Here is an 18,834-nt window from a genome sequence, read left to right as displayed (position 1 = left end):
GTACGTGAGTGCAGATTACCCCTGGTGGCAATATTTCCTTGTGGATGAATAATGCTCGTTGTCACGCCAAAAAAAGTTTGGCACTGGTTTGTGGAGAAAGACAAAGGGGCACATTTACTTAGCCAGTCCTGTCGCGATCCCCGATCCGGACGGTCCGACGAAGATGAAGTCCGGCATGATTCACCAAGATCATGTGCCCGAGACCCTGCATGTGTCACTTCCCTGCTGAGGTCCGCCAGAGTTCACCTTCTTCTTCCTGGTGTATGTGAGTGCATGACTTGCGACACCATTTCAGATGTTAAATCCTGCGCGTTGTCTGAAACCATTGGATCGTCCGACGGCCCGCGCCCTGATTTGTGTCTCGTAAAAGCCGGCGCCGATGCGCCAACATCCGATTACGTGCGGGAAACCCATTCAGGAAAAATTCAGGAAACCCAGGGGAAATGTGTTCCGCGGACCCTTAGTAAATGTGCCCCAATGTGTTCAAGGTGTTGTCCGGGCCTCAATATTCCAAAACATGAATCTGGCATCTGCTAGTAAGTCTGATCAATGGAGGCTCCAGAGGCTTCAGTCATTATTGATGGAAAGTGGACTATCACACTCAAGTGTGAGAAGCTATGTGCCTAGAATGACGCTCCACTCTATTTCAACAAAGGCCAGAGTTATTTGTTTGCCAGTGTAAGATTTATGACCTACAAAATTTAGGTTCTGCTTTCTTCTGTGCTACAGTCTTATGGTTTATGATAATCGGAAACAAAATAAAGAGTCTAATCCAGAATCAGTATAAGGTGAAAACATGAACGACATGGAGATCATGTAAGATTGATAATGACCACCCATACGTCAAGGAGTACAAGTGACTCAAGACAGTCTCTCGTGTTTCCACTGCCACTGTCTCTAGCAAAACCTGATATAATTTAACCCCTTCTGGACCAAGGTCTTTTGAATTTTTCACTTCCCACTTGCTATCTCCCACGGGCTTGTTATCTCCAGGACTAAGTCTACCTCCTGGTGGCACCATTTAATATTCTGTGAAATCTACTGGATGCTGGAAAAATAGTCCAAATGCGATATAATTCACAAAACTGCATAGCGAAAACCAACTAGAAAATGGCGGAACTGTGTAGTCTAAAAAACACAACTGCTTCATTGCTTTGGTCAGTACAATCATGGAGATACTCAATTCATAATACTGTAGTTTTGTAAAATCTGACTACCTTTAAAAAAAGAAGGGTCTTGCCAAAAAAAAAGTTTAGCTTCACCATTACAACACCTGTATTTTCATCATACTATGGTATAGGTCAGGCATTTTGAGACATGGGACAAGGGGATTGAGAAGTTTTAAAAAAAAAATATTTAAAAAAATGTTTTGTTTACATTTTTTCAGTTTAATCCCCCCCGCCCACCCTTTGGGTGTTTGAAATCTAGCAGGTCTGATGGTTTACTGCAGTATTCCAGTGGATTGTAAGTATACAGGGTGTAACAAAAAGGTCAGGATAGTAGAACATCTTGCGAAATACAAATAAGACAGACTACAAAACTACTGCTCCCACCTCGTTGTTCCTGGGTTACACCGAATGTAGTTTCTACATAAAAAATTAGTTTCCCTCCATCTCATCCCCTGGGGTGAAAAAAAACAGGGTCAACTGTATTATCATTAGATAGATTTTTTTTAAAATATTTACCAAATATTTTATTTTTTGATTCAATGGGGCACATGTATCATAGTTTGGTCTCTCTGAGGTGCATTTTATAGACATTTGGCGGCTAGTTTTCGCACCTTATGTATGATCCTGTCTTTTTACTTGTGATACATGTTCAGTTTTTCCTATCCTGGCAGGCGCATATTTTGGCTTCTTTTTGAGACTTTTTGTTGCAAATGTCTCAAATCCACATGGACACAAGCCACGTGAGGGGTTATATACAGGAGTGGACACAAGCCAAAATTTTGACAAAAGAGGTTACTGTGCAAAATGTTTAACAGTTAAAGCATGTGAAATAATTCCAATTTACATGTTAAAATTGAGTCCATGAAAAAAAAAATTCCTGGACCAAATGCAAAATTGGCACAAAATTGGCAAAATGTTGCACGGAACATCTGGAAAACAAAGATACATAAGGCACACTGCACAAGGTGCAGACCAAGGCGAACTTGAAAAAGAACAGAGTTAAAAGTGGCAAAAATGGCGCAAAAACAGCTAAAATTAGACAATTTGGCTAGCTGAAACTATGATACATGTGCCCCAATGCTTATTTGTACTTAAGATATCCCCAACATTTTTTCATCCATTTTGATTTTCAGTGAATACAGCGCCATCTGTCAATGAAAATGACTTGAATCATAGTTCGAATCAATGTAATTTTTCCTGGGGAATGTGCAATAAAAGAAATGGGGGTTCCCATTTAAGATATTAAAGATACCCTCCGCACATCATTGGATAGATTTTTGAAAAATATTTGACACATATATATTTTTAGTTTATCAATCCAATGTGTATTTTAGGAGATATTTCAACGTTCAACCTTTTTGTTACACCCTATATACACAGAAGCAGGCTGTAATAGAACACACCGTAATAATATACAGAATAATTTAAAATACTTTTAATGGAAATTGACAACTGACAGCCATTGGAGCCTCTCAGAGGCTGTCACGGCAACCAACCAGCTACCACCGCTGACATCAAAAGGGGCACCCCAGTTTTGGCACCCCAGAGTTTCGTATGAGACATAAAGCCACTTGTTCACAATGTCCTAAGGTTGGCTCTTCCCTTTAATAAGTCTGGTGTATTGTAGAAAATCAAGTGCAACAGTGTTGAAACCTTCAGTCAGAAAAATGTATCTAGTCAATAATTCCAAAAATAAGGATTAAAGTAGTAATAAAAAACATACTGTAAACACATAAAAAAATGTCTGTCATATTCATATTTTAATTTCTTTGATTTTGGAATCTATCTGCTATGGGGGACTTTTCTTCAAATTGTCTTTGTGAGAATCTGAATTTCCTCCTTATAAATGTTCCTTAAAAAAATTACATCAAAATCCATCTGATTCAAAGAAAAGGAGATGGTAGAATGTTTAGTATTCCTTCTCGATGCCCCGGTTTGTCCTTCTTACAAGGCCTTCTAATAGACGTGCTGGAGAAGTCGTGCTGTTAGAACACAACAGACTGTGCAGGGAAGTGGAACGGTAGAAGACAAGTGTTTGACTATGCTACCATCTGCTGTTCATAGCACTACATCTCCATCTTGTAGACCTGATGCTGCTGTAGAGCACAGTTCATCATGCTAAGAATTGATGGAATAAACATAATACTGTCAAATATAATAGACTTTATGCTAGTGTAGCAGATAAGGTTTTCAAATGTTGACCACAATGTTTTTGGACACATGGTTATGCCATTCATTTTTTTTTTTTTATTCTCCTATACCGTACAGTAACTTTTTTCACTGTACTACAGTGATCTGCTTTTCTTCCTGGATAAGTATCACCGATCATCCGAGGAAACCTACCATGAGGAAACAAATATCAGAAGTAGATGTGATGATAGATTCCTCCTGCCTGCCTCTCCCTTAATCTGTAATTTAATAATCCTGGAACCTTACCAGGGGCAGACTGGCCATTTAGTCCACTGGGACATCTCCCGGTGGGCCAGCTCGTGGCCGGTCTCACTAAGATGATCCTTAAATATTTAATTGTACCTGCGTTGTAAAATTGACGCAGGTACACACACACCTTCTACATGCTGCTTGCCGCTATACAGGTCACGCAAGTGATGTCATTGCACGACCTGTGTAGCGGTGGTGGGCTCGGACAGGAGCCAGCACTGAAGTTAGCTGGAGGAGGTGGAGGTGGTGGTGGCAGAGGTAGCAACAGCCAGGTAAGTGATTTTATTGTTTTATATCTGAGTACAGCTAATCTAAATTATTAAATAATATTCCTAATTTGCACTACTTCACTGGGGGCCTTGCATGTGGGTGGAGTTGGCACTAATTCGGTGGGGGGAGTCGGCACTGCTTCAGTGGAGGGGGGGCTTGTGGGGGGATACCATAATCACCATGCCTTCCATTTAATGTCATATATTAGTATTGTATGTGCCGTTATCCATGCATCTTATACCATTCCTGTGTATGGTATATTCCCCTACTTACCTTTAGCTACTTAGCTCATTCATAGCTTTACCTTGGAGGAAGTATATACTTCTTTGGAGACATGTTAGAACTGGTATTGTCTCCATCACCTTGGTTACCTGTCATTGGTAAATCCACGTTGTGGATGCTTAGGTGTCTACCCCCTTTTTTAGTCAGCAATTTTCTGGCGTTATATTAAAGGAAAATCAACCATTAAAAAAAAAACAAAAAAAAACTGAAATACTCATCTCTGCAATTATCTTGATATATTGCTATTATCTTGCAATATCTTGATATTGATCCGCTAGTCTAGACACACCGGTAACACTTAGATTAAAAAAAGTATAATTAGAAGCCCTGAGCGCAGGGACAAGATGTCTGGCACTCCATGCTGCTAATTATGCTCGCCCCGCAGCCTGGAGTGCCGGGCATCTTGTCCAAATGTTTCGGGCTGTTAATTATAAGTTTCTTTTGTAGGTGATCCCACCGTGTAAAGACTAGCGGAGGACAGCACTGGGATGCATATCAAGAGGAGAGGAGTATTTTTAGGTTTTTTTTTTTGTTTTGTTTTTTTTAACCCTTTAAGGATGCAGCCATTTTGTAGCTTAAGGCTCAGTCCCATTTTTTGGATTGTGACCTGCGTCTCTTTATATGGTTATAACTTTTGAACACTGTTACTTATCAAAGCAATTCTGAGATTGTTTTTTCCCCACATCTTGTACTTCATTTTAGTGGTACATTTTGGCTGATAAATTTTGCGTTTACTTACAAGAAAAAAATTATGAATTTTTAGAAAAATTTGCCATTTTGAAATTCGAAATCACCGCGTTTTCAGGCAGATAGATTTACCACCTAAATAACTTGCTGAATAACATTTCCCATATGTCTTCTTTACATTTTCATAATTTTTGAAATGTTTGGATAATTTATTTTGACGTTACGCGGTCTACAAATTGAATAGCGATTTTCCGTATTTTCAGAATTGACTATTTTGGGGATAAATACTGTTTGAAATTAAATTTTACATATTTAGCATTAAAACCCCCTATATAACCAGCCCATTTTCAAATCTGCACCCCTCAAGCTATCAGAAACAGCATTTACGAAGATTGTTAACCCCTTGAGATCTTCATAGTAATTGAATCAAAATGGCGGTGAAATTTAGAATGGTCAAATTTTGTCGGTTATACGTTCATTTAGCACTAAAATTTACACATTACACAGATAAAGAGAAAACCCACCATAAAATTTGTTCTTCAATTTCTCCAGACTACAGAGACCCCCCACATGTGGACATTACTTGTGTTATGGGGGCACAGCGAGGCACAGAAGGGAAGGAGCGCCCTGCAGCTGCCAGGATTTTAGTTTTCTCGTTGCCTCCTTTTGAAGGCTATAAAATTTTCGCTTTTCCGTTATTTTTTTTATTGAAAAACATTTTTTTTTTAATTTTTTACATGATTCACCATGGGACATGAACAAGCAATCATCTGATTGCTTGTTCATGATAATACTCTGCAATACTGATGTATTGAAGGGTATTAGCCGTGTCAGCCTATGCAGATTAATAGGCTGACACTTTGCCTTTAAGATGACGTCACAGACGCCATCTTAAAGGCACTGCCTTCAGGCTTACCCGCGATCGGAGAGTAAAGAGTTACTCTTTAAATCAGTTTTTCTACTAAACTGCTCTGGAATTGAGTTCTGTAAATGTAAATTTCCTAGATAAGATAGACACCCCTTTTCCAGTTAAAAATCGTTGAATTAATGAACTGTACACAACACAAGTTTCCTGTTATGGGGTTTCACTCTTTGACAGCACACAGTGGGGCTTTTACTAGGGCTGAAGCAAGTGTTCTGTATGTGCATTCACAGGATAATCATTCTCATGGCAGACATCACACTTCAGCATGTGCAGCGCTGCCTCATGAAGAGTGTCAAGTACTTCTCAGCAGAACCAGCGGCTGAAAATCCCTCACATTTCCCAGGACTCACAAATTTTATTGTTCCAGCACAGCAGACTTGGACACCACTTGCATTCAAAATAGTAGGTTTGCGAGACAAATTTAAGAAAATGTGAGTGGAATGCTTGCATTATCCTCATTATCAGTCAGACCCTTATCTAGGGCAGCCGTACATGGGGCAGACTTGCTGTAGGATTTTCGTAGCTAGCAAACTGCAGACTGCAAAATACAAGCGGAAATTGGCTTCACTGCTTTTTAACCTTTACATGGAAGCATATGGATGGGATATGCTTTTATCCCATCCACTATGGGGCTACTGTAAGTACCTTCCAGATAGCCACCATAGATATTCCAGTGGTTAACCAGCAAGGATTCTGACCGGTGTGACCCCAGTCTATCGCAGGTAGAGCATTGGTGAGGCAATTCCAACTTTATTTAGTGAATGACTTCTTTATGGCCAGGAACAAACAGGTCCGCAGTGTTACATCCATAGCAGACATTACCCAAGGCTCTTGCTTCAGCAAGTCATCAAAAAATATCTGCTTTAAACCACACCTAAAACTTTCCTACTTGCTGTGATTCTGACCTAAAAATTATCAGGGGATGAAAAAGGATTTACCAGACGTGTTTATACCTCGATGCACTAGGACTATAAGTGGGGAATTTACCCCAAAAAGTTGCAAACTACTGTCTTGGTAAGACCATGGGCAGGACAGGGTTTGGGTCACTACATCCCATCACATGATTACAATCAGTACCTTATATACTCATGTATAAGCCGAGATTTTCAGCACAAAAAAATGTGCTGAAAAACCTCATCTCGGCTTATGCATGAGTCAATTAAAAAAAAACGTAATACTCACGCTCCGGTGTCCTCGATGTTCGTCAAGGCTCCCCGTGTCTCCTCTTCTATCTTCTCTAGCCCACAGAGTCGCGTCCATGCAATTTGCTGGCCGTCGCACACTATGATGTGGAGGTGTCGCTGCTGATGACGTCATCAGTGTGCGACGGCCGGCAGATCGCATGGACACGACTCAGTCGGCTAGAGAAGAAAGAAGAAGCCGCCGGGAGCTGCAACGGGGATCAGGAGCCGCGACGAACATCAGGGACACCGGAGGATGAGTATTAAGTTTATTTTTTTTCTGTTTGGCAAACTGCAGGGGCAGGCTGTATACTACATGGGGCAGGCTGTATACTACATGGGGGCAGGCTGTATACTACATGGGGGCAGGCTGTATACTACATGGGGGCAGGCTGTATACTACATGGGGGCAGGCTGTATACTACATGGGGGCAGGCTGTATACTACATGGGGGCAGGCTGTATACTACATGGGGGCAGGCTGTATACTACATGGGGCAGGCTGTATACTACATGGGGCAGGCTGTATACTAGTAGGGGCTGCTGTATACTACATGGGGGCAGGCTGTATACTAGTAGGGGCTGCTGTATACTACATGGGGGCAGGCTGTATACTACATGGGGGCAGGCTGTATACTACATGGGGGCAGGCTGTATACTACATGGGGCAAGCTGGATACTACATGGGGGCTGGCTGTACACTACATGGGGTAGGCTGTACACTACATGGGGGCAGGCTGTATACTACATGGGGGCAGGCTGTATACTACATGGGGGCAGGCTGTATACTACATGGGGGCAGGCTGTATACTACATGGGGGCTGGCTGTACACTACGTGGGACAGGTTGTATTCTACATGGGGGCTGGCTGTATACAACATGGGGCAGACTGTATACTACATGGGGCAGACTGTATACTACATGGGGCAGGCTGAATGCTACATGGAGGCAGGCTGAATGCTACATGGAGGCAGGCTGAATGCTACATGGAGGCAGGCTGTATGCTACATGGGGGGAGGCTGTACACTACATGGGATAGGCTGTACACTACATGGGATAGGCTGTACACTACATGGGGGCAGGCTGTATACTACATGGGGGCAGGCTGTATACTACATGGGGGCAGGCTGTATACTACTGGGGGCTGGCTGTACACTACATGGGGCAGGTTGTATTCTACATGGGGGCTGGCTGTATACAACATGGGGCAGACTGTATACTACATGGGGCAGGCTGAATGCTACATGGGGCAGGCTGAATGCTACATGGAGGCAGGCTGAATGCTACATGGAGGCAGGCTGTATGCTACATGGGGGGAGGCTGTATGCTACTGTATGCAAGGAAAAAAATTAAGGCATTCACCATAAAACTTCACTTTTATTCACCGTTTTAAAAGAAGCCCATGGCGATCAGGGATGGGAGCAGGGTTTTTTTTTGTGGGTACCGTCGCGAGCGACAGCTGTTTTGCGCCGGTCGCCACTTTCACTAACTCACTAAAAGTGAAGTTTTATGGTGAGTGCCACAATTTTTTCCTTCCTTGATTTATTTGAATTTGCAACCTATTGAATACGGCTGAGCACCACCATCGCATCGCACGTTCCCCATTGACTAGATGGACTTCACCGGTGGCATCCCGACCCAGAGATAGGTAGTGCCTTCGGCATCTAGTTATAAAATAGCTACTTTTCTAGTCCCAAAATCTTCATGCAAGTCATTTTGGAGAATTCCATTACTAAGAGGGAGTTTTATTCAATTGCAGGGAGTATTCACTAGTAAAACCCCTCTGAACTTGTTTGGACCTACCAGCAGCTCCATTTATATGGGAAATATGTTATGTAATATGTTTATATGATCAATTGACGTCCCAGCTGTCAAAGACCCAACATTCAGAAAGTTATCAACTACCTGTGAATATGTAACAAACTAAGAATCCAGTTTTTCTTACTTGCTGAGTGATTGTTTCCCATGGTCCATGAAGAAGCCGGGGTTTATAGCTGTCATGCACTCTGGCCCATATAGCATCTAGTGTTAGGGGTGTTCCATCTAGAAGGATAGAAAGAAAATATTAAATGTTAGAAAAAAAAATAAAATTTTTTGGGGCAGAACCCGGACCTGTTTCCATTAAAATGGAATGCTTGTTAAATGCTCATATGGTTTTCCATACTGGAGAAAATCTAATAGAGGGAATGGGAAACAAGAACATTCCATGTAGAGAGAAGGTTCATGGGCTAACTGTACTATACTGAATACATACCGGTATACAGATTAGGTAACAAGTGTACTAGTGAGAAGAAGCTCAGCTGGTAGAGGAGGCTACCTCTTAGATCAGTGGTTCTCAACCTCTGGGTCGGGACCCCAGAGGGGGTCGAACGACCAAAACTGGGGGTCGCCTAAAGCCATCGGAGCCGCAATTTTACTGTGTTTTTACTGCGAGTTACATGGGAACTGTATTGCGGGGTCACAGCATTAGAAAGGTTGAGAATAGTTAACTTTGTAATATATTTTATTAAAGACAAATGTTTCTTTGACCTCCTTTCCTTCTGCTTTTAGCAGAGTTTATAAATCGGCTTTCACTCTGCCATTCACACTGACAAATGAGACATAGGAAAAGTTAAAGTTTCTAATGACATTGCTCTATACATACAGTCACTTGATTGTCTTATCTAATAACACAGCTGAATAAAGCATGGTACGCGTGGTGTAAATCTTCAGGTCTGGCTGCTGTGTATGGACTTGAGAAGGTTTTGAGAAATAGTGCTTATTGCTGGAGAACAAGCAAGCAAAAATGTGGACAGAAAATCTTTTTCCTTATTAAAGCATATGACAAAGTTTAAACCCTATTAAATTTTTTAATAAAATATATATTTTTCTAATGTGAACATATTCATAAAGTTAGCTTAGTTTGTGTTAATGAGTCCAATTGGGCTTCATTCTTAAATAAGAATGACTTTCAAAAGGAATATTTTCACACAAAATTATGTAAATATGTACATTCCTCCTTCTCCATGACACTCTGCCTGCAAATAGAACACCATGTATAATCTTCTCTACCCCTTCTCTATAAAATGCTACTTGCAGGGCACTATGTTGAAACTGTTCAGCTCCTTCTGCTCTATAACAAGCTGCCTGCAGGTAGGACACTATCTACCATTTGTTTAGCTCATCCTGCTCTATAATATGTCCTCGGCATACAGGACACTATGATCAAAATCGTCAGCTCCTCCTGCTCTATAACATGGTGCCTGCAGATAGGACACTATGTACAGTCTGCTCATCTCCCGCTGCTCTATAACATGCTGGCTGTGAATGAGCCAGAATTTCTCATTGATACTTCTATATATTTAAATTACTGTATCATCACATATTCATTTACTAGTTTAAGGCAAGACACATTATCAGGTGTTTTATGTTTTTAATACAAATATTCTAGAAAATGCTGGAAAACATTATTTAAAAATGGAGATGGGAGTGTTTTTCACATTTTTCCATGGGTCAAGCTTTTCCATTAGCCAAAAAAAATCTAAATGGTCTGTTCAGCAATGGCCTATATGGGCACATACTACGTGGCACATGATCCTTAATTTTCATGCAATGGCATTACAAAAAGGAGTTGGCATCGGTGAGACAACTCCTTTAAGGATTATATTTACAAGCTAAATTAGTTGATACTTGTTTATATGTTTGTTACTATAGTAGAGAGAACACTGAACCAACGTCCAAGTCTGCATAAAGTAACTACTACTAGCAACAGAGATAGCTGAAGGCCTAATAATAACCTTCAAATCTACAAGGAATTGTAAATTCCCTGCAGAGCACAGGCTGCCTTTTATACCATCATCTGTCAATGGATTCACTAAAGAAAGACGTGATTTCCCTGTAGGTTATTACTATATCACTAACATGGTTAAGCTTGTCAATCGAGGTATAGATTTGTGAGTCTTGCAGTTTTGGTGGCAAGTATGTGGTTAACTGCAAGTTAATTTAAATGAACTGAAAAACCCTAGAAATATCTCCAATAAATAAAAAAAATAGACCCTAAATGTAATGTTAAAGGACACCTGTCATCAGGTCTGTGTCACTAGTCTTGTCACTACTACCTGTTGGAGCAGCTCACAAGGATCCCATCCCAGCCTTTATCTAGTTATTTCATACATTATTCATTGTAAAATCATCTATTTTTTATCATGTAAATGAGGCTGGTCACATGATCAGAGGCAGTGATGTCACTCCTGTTCCCCCTCCCCTCTCCTCCCCCTGCTCATGTCTGTGTGTAATGTATAGTAAAGCATGGCTAGTGTGAGTGCTGCATCTGCTGACATGCTGCATCCTCCTAATATACAGGTGAGAGACACAGACATCAGCTACACATGAATCTGACATGTTCTGCTATAACATGGCTGCTGCCTGGAGCTGCTGTATCTCTCCTATACACACACAGGCTGCAGGGGGTGTGGCCACCAGCACCAGGAAGCACATCATTATACAGCCTCACATCATTATACAGGCTGTCAGTCATGCACTGGGGGTGTGGCTGTGCCTCCCAATCATGAATAGAGTGGACAGCTTGAATATGCTAATGCTTCATTGGACATTTCACAGGTCATTTGCATACAGTTTTAGGACCTCATTGCTTAGGTTTACAGGCATGTAGAGGGACAATGAAGGGATAGAGGCAATGCTTTCTAATGGCAGTTTATGAAAATATATTTAGTTTAGGGGGGTTATTTTGCATGACAAGTTCTCTTTAAGTATTTTGATATATATGCGATTGGTTAGGAAAGTATTCAAACCCCTTGAACCTTTCACAGCCACAAACTTAAAGGAAACCTACCAGTTAGAATGTACAAAAGTGGAGAAAAAACGGGGCAAAAAAGGTTGGGCGCTGGAACGGCCTGAGTTGGTGGGGTGTCTACACCAGCAATGGGATTTGACTGATTCAGCCCACACCAGAAGATATTTTTAGGCTATGGACTCTTTAATGGATGGATTAAAATTGCAATTACAAAGGCAAGAACTTAAATAAAGTTAAAAAAGAAATAAAACTGGTACTTGTGAACGTACCTATGCATGTAGCAGTGAGTCTATGAATTAATAGTCCAAAAAGTGACGCGTTTCGGGAGGATGCTCCCTTCTTCTGACTAAAAATGGACATATGGTGTTGTACACAGATACTTACATATATATAGAGTAGACAATATCATTAATTAGACACAGGAGTGATGAACAGAGAACCAATAGGATAAGAGATGGGTAAATAGATATGGGAATGACATATGTAAATTAGGTAGGTACTTACATACACCTCGTGCACGGCTGAGTTTCTGTGCACGCCGGCGGTTGCGCAGTGAGGGAGGCTCATCGCGCGCGCCCGGAGAAAGATGACGTGTGTATGGGAGGTGCGCATGCGCACTACCTCGCGGTGAAGTCCGGGGCGGTGTGCGCATGAATGGATAGTGGCTGTGTTCTACCGTACTGTATAGAGAGAGGCGCGTGCGCACAGCCGCGCGGAGGGAAGCCGCAGCGGAGTGCGCATGCGTGAATGAATTATGCCTAGGACAGGAAGGATAAAAAGTCCTGTACTACAGGAGGAATGAAGATGGGTATATAAATATATATAAAAATGGATGGGGCGAAGGAAATTGTAATGTAAATGAAAAATATGATAAAATAATAAATAATGAATGGATAAGACTTGTGGCTAGGTGGGCAGAAATTAAAAAGATAAATATACATATGAATAGACAATCTAGAAATATATAAATATATATAAATAAATAAATAAATAGATAAATATGAATAAATCAATATGAATCAAAACCGGTATCCCTATACATATGAAGACATGAGAACACAATTGGGTAAATGAAGAATTGCAATACATAATAATGCACATACAAGGATGGGTAGAAATATTGGAGAGTAATTCGTTAATGGATAAGAAAAGGTAACAATTTGCAAATATATAATTGGATTAATAAATAAATAAAATGAAATTTAAATAAATGTTAAAAGATGAATGGTGATGGTATTAAGTTGGTCGAGGGTGAAATGTACAGTGTGTGTGAATGAATGGGATGAGCGTAAAATGAAGTGAAAAATATATAAAAAATATAAAAATATGGATACATGTATGGATGGATGAAAACATGTAAAGATGGGTCCAGAGATGGATCAAACGAATGGATGGGTGTCTAGAAGACACTTTCTAGACTTTCATTTAGGCCGGCGGGCATTAAGGTCTGTAATTTAAAGATCCAGTACATTTCCCGATTTTTCAGCTTATTAAAGCGTTGGGGGATATTTGGACCTATATGTTCTATTGGTGTCACCTTAAAATCTTTATAGTTTTTATTGTGATGTATGGCTGCGTGTCTAGAGACACTATGTAGACAGAAGCCATTGGTGATGTTGGATCTGTGTTTGTTCAGTCTCTCTCTTAGCGGTTGTATGGTACGCCCTACATACTGTAACCTGCATGTACATTCTATCATATAGATAACATAGTTGGTACCACAGTTGAGAAAGCTTTTTATGTCGAAGGTCTCTCCAGTGGTGTTTGACTGAAAGTTGGTCTTTCTATGTGTTATGGTTTCACAGCATTTGCATAAACTTCGATTGCACCTAAAACTCCCAATGGTTCTGGGAAAAAAAGAAAGTTTGTTAGTGGTCTGGGTACGGAGTCGGCTGGGGGCCACTATGCTTTTCAGCGTTCGTGATCTCCTGAAAGTCACCTTGGGGTGGTGGGGGATGATATTCTTGAGATATGGGTCGTGGTGTAGAAGGTCCCAATGTTTTCTGAAGATCTTTTTGATAGCCACACTGTCATTGGAATAGGTGGTGATGAAGTTGATCTCATGCTCATTGGTGTTGTTGGGGCGATTGGATGGTACCAGACAATCTTGTTGTGTAAGGGACCCTACCCTCTCAGAAGCTGATGCTATTAGCTGTGGGGGGTACCCTTTAGCTTTGAAGCGTTCCGCTATAATCTTACTTTGTATATTGTAGTCTTCTGTCTTGGTGCAGTTTCGACGTATCCTTTTGAATTGGCCATAAGGAATGTTGGTCTTCCATTTCTTAAAGTGGCTGCTGGAAAAATCTAGGTAGCTGTTGCTATCTACTGTTTTGAAGTGTGTTTTTGTGTGGATTTTTCCTTTTTCGTGGCAGACTACAATATCTAAGAATTCTGCTTCATTGGAGACAATATTGTGGGTGAAACTAAGGCACCAGTCATTTTTATTGATATCAAAGATGAATTCTTCCGCCTCTTTTCTGCTCCCTTTCCAGATGATGAATATGTCATCTATATAACGTTTGTATAGCACACAGTGCTTAAATAGCACATGTGTGTAGACGTTTAACTCCTCGAAAAGTCCCACAAATAAATTTGCATAGCTGGGTGCAAATTTGCTACCCATGGCCGTACCCCTTAGCTGAAGATAGATGTTCTCCAAGAAGGAGAAGAAATTGTGTTCTAGAATGAAGGCAATAGCTCTGGTGATGAAGTTGCACTGTGTTTCGGGCATGTCATGATCATTATTCAAAAAATGAGAGATGGCGCGGATACCTTGGTCATGTGGAATGTTTGTATATAGGGACGCTATGTCCATTGTGATGAAGAGGTAGTTGTCCTCCCAGGGAAATGTTAGGACATGCTTCAGGAGGTCAGAGGTGTCCAGTGTGAAGGACTCTAGTTTGCGTACATATGGCTGGAGGAAAATATCTACATAGTGGGATAAGTTGGTGGTAAGGGATTCAATCCCAGAGATTATGGGACGTCCAGGTGGGTTTCTTGCATCCTTGTGGATTTTGGGTAAAAAATAGAAGGAAGCTAAGGCCGGTTCTTCTATTTTCAAATAGTTTAATTCTTTCTTATTCAGTATCCCTAGTGTAAATCCTTCGTCTAAAAATTCATACATAGCTTTCTTAAAGGGGAGGGTGGGATTATTATCTAGTTTTTTATAGAATGTGGTATCGGAGAGGAGTCTGTGGGCCTCTTTAATATAATTGGTTCTGTCCAAAATGACAATGCCACCTCCTTTGTCTGCCGCCTTAATAGTGATATCAGTGTTCTGAGCCAACTGAGTTAATGCTTTATTTTCTGCATGAGTGATATTATGTTTAAATTTATGTTTATTCTTAGATGTTGTATGTAGTTTTTGAAGATCTGAGGAAACTAGGGAGTAGAAAGTTTCCACGTAGTTACCCTTGTGATGGGTAGGGTAAAAGGAAGACTTCGGTTTTAAATCTGTGTGTATAAATAATGACGGATTCGTGGTATTATCAGGGATGGGAGAATCGGAAGTATTATCCGACTCTTTCTGTATATTGAAATGTCTTTTTAAGGTGAGTTTTCTGATAAATTTATTTAAATCGACAAAGAGATCGAAATCATTGGAGGAAGAGGCTGGGCAGAAGGACAAGCCTTTTTCTAATATCTTGATCTCCTGCTCCTTTAAAATATAGGATGAAAGGTTAAAGATTCTCACTGTGTTTAGTGAAGCATCGGATGATTCAGTACCCAGAGTATTAATGGTTGGGGTGGGTAGGGTAGGAAGGCCTATTTCTGTCTTTTGTGTTTCGGTGTTTCTAGTAGGGAGTCTTCTCCGGAGGTGAAGGTGTCTTCTTCTATGTTTTCCTCCTCTGGCTCCTCTTTTTCTAGATTTTTTCTTTTTAGGCCTAGTGGGGGAGCTTTGTAGACCGTTTCTTTGATGCGGGGATCGATAGTGTATTGGAACACTGGGGTGTTCCTCACTTCCTGGGGAAGCCCTAAAAAAGAAATCGATTCGTTGGACGAGGGGGCTTCTAGCGTATGTGTGATTTCTGTGGAGGTGATCGTGCGGTGGGGATGTAAAATTGGGGTGAAGAATTGTTGGTTATCCTCTGGAGAATTGGATTCTGTAGGGCTATTGTGGTGTGTGGTGAGAATGGTTAGGTTAAGATCTATGGATGGGGTTTCATCATTGCTGAATTTACCAGAGGGTAGTATGGGTTTTTTTAAATCCAGATGTGATGGGAAGGGATTATTAGTAGACGGAATATTTGTTTGTGGCTTATATGAAACAGTTTTAGGTCTAGTGCCTGTGTCTCTGGTGATATTGGGTTTGTTTATATGAGTGGTATCAAAAGACCTCGTGATTGTTTTAGGCGGTGTGTTGGATGGTTTGAAGGTACGGCCACGGGTGAAGGAGCTATGGGTGCCTAATGTACGGGGTTTATTTTGACGGACAGTCGGATAGTCTTTTCTCGTCTGGGGGCCTGATATTGTGGGATACTGTTCTTGTGTTTGGTAGTTGATGGGATATATGTTAGTCTTAGTGTGATGGCGCCTAGCTCTATTTTCCTTGGTCCAGAATTTAATGTTTCCTGACCTATAGTCATTTCTGTCTCTATCAAGTTTTTTTAGTTTCTTGGTGAGTATCTCTTTTTCTAAAGTGTCAATGTCCGTAATGAGTTGTTGGTCAAGTTTTTTGTATATTGGGTGTTGTGCGTGGGGTGCTAATTCAGAAAGGATGTTGTCTATGGAGAGAGTGGCACTATCTGTAAGGTGGGCTCTTTTGTCACATAAACATTTTAACATGGATATAGAGCAATTATGTAAAAGAGAGTCCCAAAGTTTAACAAACTCTGTATCATTTTTGAAAGCGGGCTCGGGATGTAATCTGAGCCCTCGTGGTATAATGTTCTCTTTTACATAGGTAGTTAAAAAAAGTCTATCAAGGTGATGCTGGGTTTCTGATCTCATCGCTTTTGAAAGGCGTGAGAAAAGGTTGGATATAGTCTGAGTCTCTGATTCTTTAGGTGGTTGTATAGCAGTACTTACTGATGATGAAGGGATATCTGGGGTGGACTTCGTAAAATCCACAAAATTCAGTTCTCTTTGGTGGAGTCGTGTATTCTTTTTGTTCATATTCACAACGTGCGTGACTATTATTGTTGGTAACTTCCTTAATCCACAACAGTAACGACGATACACAATGCAGCGGGGCAAGCCAAGAGATCACTCCAGTGTTCGGTGCCCGGTCGTGAAACTTCCGGTAGGCTGTGTAAATGAGAGAGAAACAAGAACAACGGGAGGGCGGCGCCTCGTGTGATACCGTCACAGTAGCAGGATAAGGAGTAGGCGAAAACTGCTCACCTGGTTACCAATTGGTATTATGCATTGTATAGTTCCAAAGTCGTAATCCTTCGAGTCCAACACGTTCCTGCAGCTCCACAGATCCCCTGGTGACTGGTACCATCAGCCGATGGACCAGTGATGAAAATGTACAAAAGTGGAGAAAAAACGGGGCAAAAAAGGTTGGGCGCTGGAACGGCCTGAGTTGGTGGGGTGTCTACACCAGCAATGGGATTTGACTGATTCAGCCCACACCAGAAGATATTTTTAGGCTATGGACTCTTTAATGGATGGATTAAAATTGCAATTACAAAGGCAAGAACTTAAATAAAGTTAAAAAAGAAATAAAACTGGTACTTGTGAACGTACCTATGCATGTAGCAGTGAGTCTATGAATTAATAGTCCAAAAAGTGACGCGTTTCGGGAGGATGCTCCCTTCTTCTGACTAAAAATGGACATATGGTGTTGTACACAGATACTTACATATATATAGAGTAGACAATATCATTAATTAGACACAGGAGTGATGAACAGAGAACCAATAGGATAAGAGATGGGTAAATAGATATGGGAATGACATATGTAAATTAGGTAGGTACTTACATACACCTCGTGCACGGCTGAGTTTCTGTGCACGCCGGCGGTTGCGCAGTGAGGGAGGCTCATCACGCGCGCCCGGAGAAAGATGACGTGTGTATGGGAGGTGCGCATGCGCACTACCTCGCGGTGAAGTCCGGGGCGGTGTGCGCATGAATGGATAGTGGCTGTGTTCTACCGTACTGTATAGAGAGAGGCGCGTGCGCACAGCCGCGCGGAGGGAAGCCGCAGCGGAGTGCGCATGCGTGAATGAATTATGCCTAGGACAGGAAGGATAAAAAGTCCTGTACTACAGGAGGAATGAAGATGGGTATATAAATATATATAAAAATGGATGGGGCGAAGGAAATTGTAATGTAAATGAAAAATATGATAAAATAATAAATAATGAATGGATAAGACTTGTGGCTAGGTGGGCAGAAATTAAAAAGATAAATATACATATGAATAGACAATCTAGAAATATATAAATATATATAAATAAATAAATAAATAGATAAATATGAATAAATCAATATGAATCATCTTTCTCCGGGCGCGCGCGATGAGCCTCCCTCACTGCGCAACCGCCGGCGTGCACAGAAACTCAGCCGTGCACGAGGTGTATGTAAGTACCTACCTAATTTACATATGTCATTCCCATATCTATTTACCCATCTCTTATCCTATTGGTTCTCTGTTCATCACTCCTGTGTCTAATTAATGATATTGTCTACTCTATATATATGTAAGTATCTGTGTACAACACCATATGTCCATTTTTAGTCAGAAGAAGGGAGCATCCTCCCGAAACGCGTCACTTTTTGGACTATTAATTCATAGACTCACTGCTACATGCATAGGTACGTTCACAAGTACCAGTTTTATTTCTTTTTTAACTTTATTTAAGTTCTTGCCTTTGTAATTGCAATTTTAATCCATCCATTAAAGAGTCCATAGCCTAAAAATATCTTCTGGTGTGGGCTGAATCAGTCAAATCCCATTGCTGGTGTAGACACCCCACCAACTCAGGCCGTTCCAGCGCCCAACCTTTTTTGCCCCGTTTTTTCTCCACTTTTGTACATTTTCATCACTGGTCCATCGGCTGATGGTACCAGTCACCAGGGGATCTGTGGAGCTGCAGGAACGTGTTGGACTCGAAGGATTACGACTTTGGAACTATACAATGCA

The 18,834-nt window shown here is 41.0% G+C and overlaps 1 protein-coding gene across 8 annotated transcripts in view; it reads right to left on the bottom strand.

The window, feature by feature from the left end:
* ATG10 (autophagy related 10) overlaps positions 1-18,834 on the bottom strand; it is an 89,748-nt gene that overhangs the window by 14,263 nt on the left and 56,651 nt on the right. For all 8 annotated transcript variants that reach the window (XM_072139313.1, XM_072139304.1, XM_072139290.1 and 5 more), the window contains one exon: positions 8,898-8,995. In XM_072139313.1, coding sequence (XP_071995414.1) covers positions 8,898-8,995 — 98 coding nt within the window. The remainder of the gene's footprint in view (positions 1-8,897; positions 8,996-18,834) is intronic.

The sequence above is a fragment of the Engystomops pustulosus genome, chromosome 1 (genome assembly GCF_040894005.1).
Source record: "Engystomops pustulosus chromosome 1, aEngPut4.maternal, whole genome shotgun sequence".
NCBI classification, from domain to species: domain Eukaryota; kingdom Metazoa; phylum Chordata; class Amphibia; order Anura; family Leptodactylidae; genus Engystomops; species Engystomops pustulosus.
This window is presented reverse-complemented; position numbering and strand designations above follow the sequence as displayed.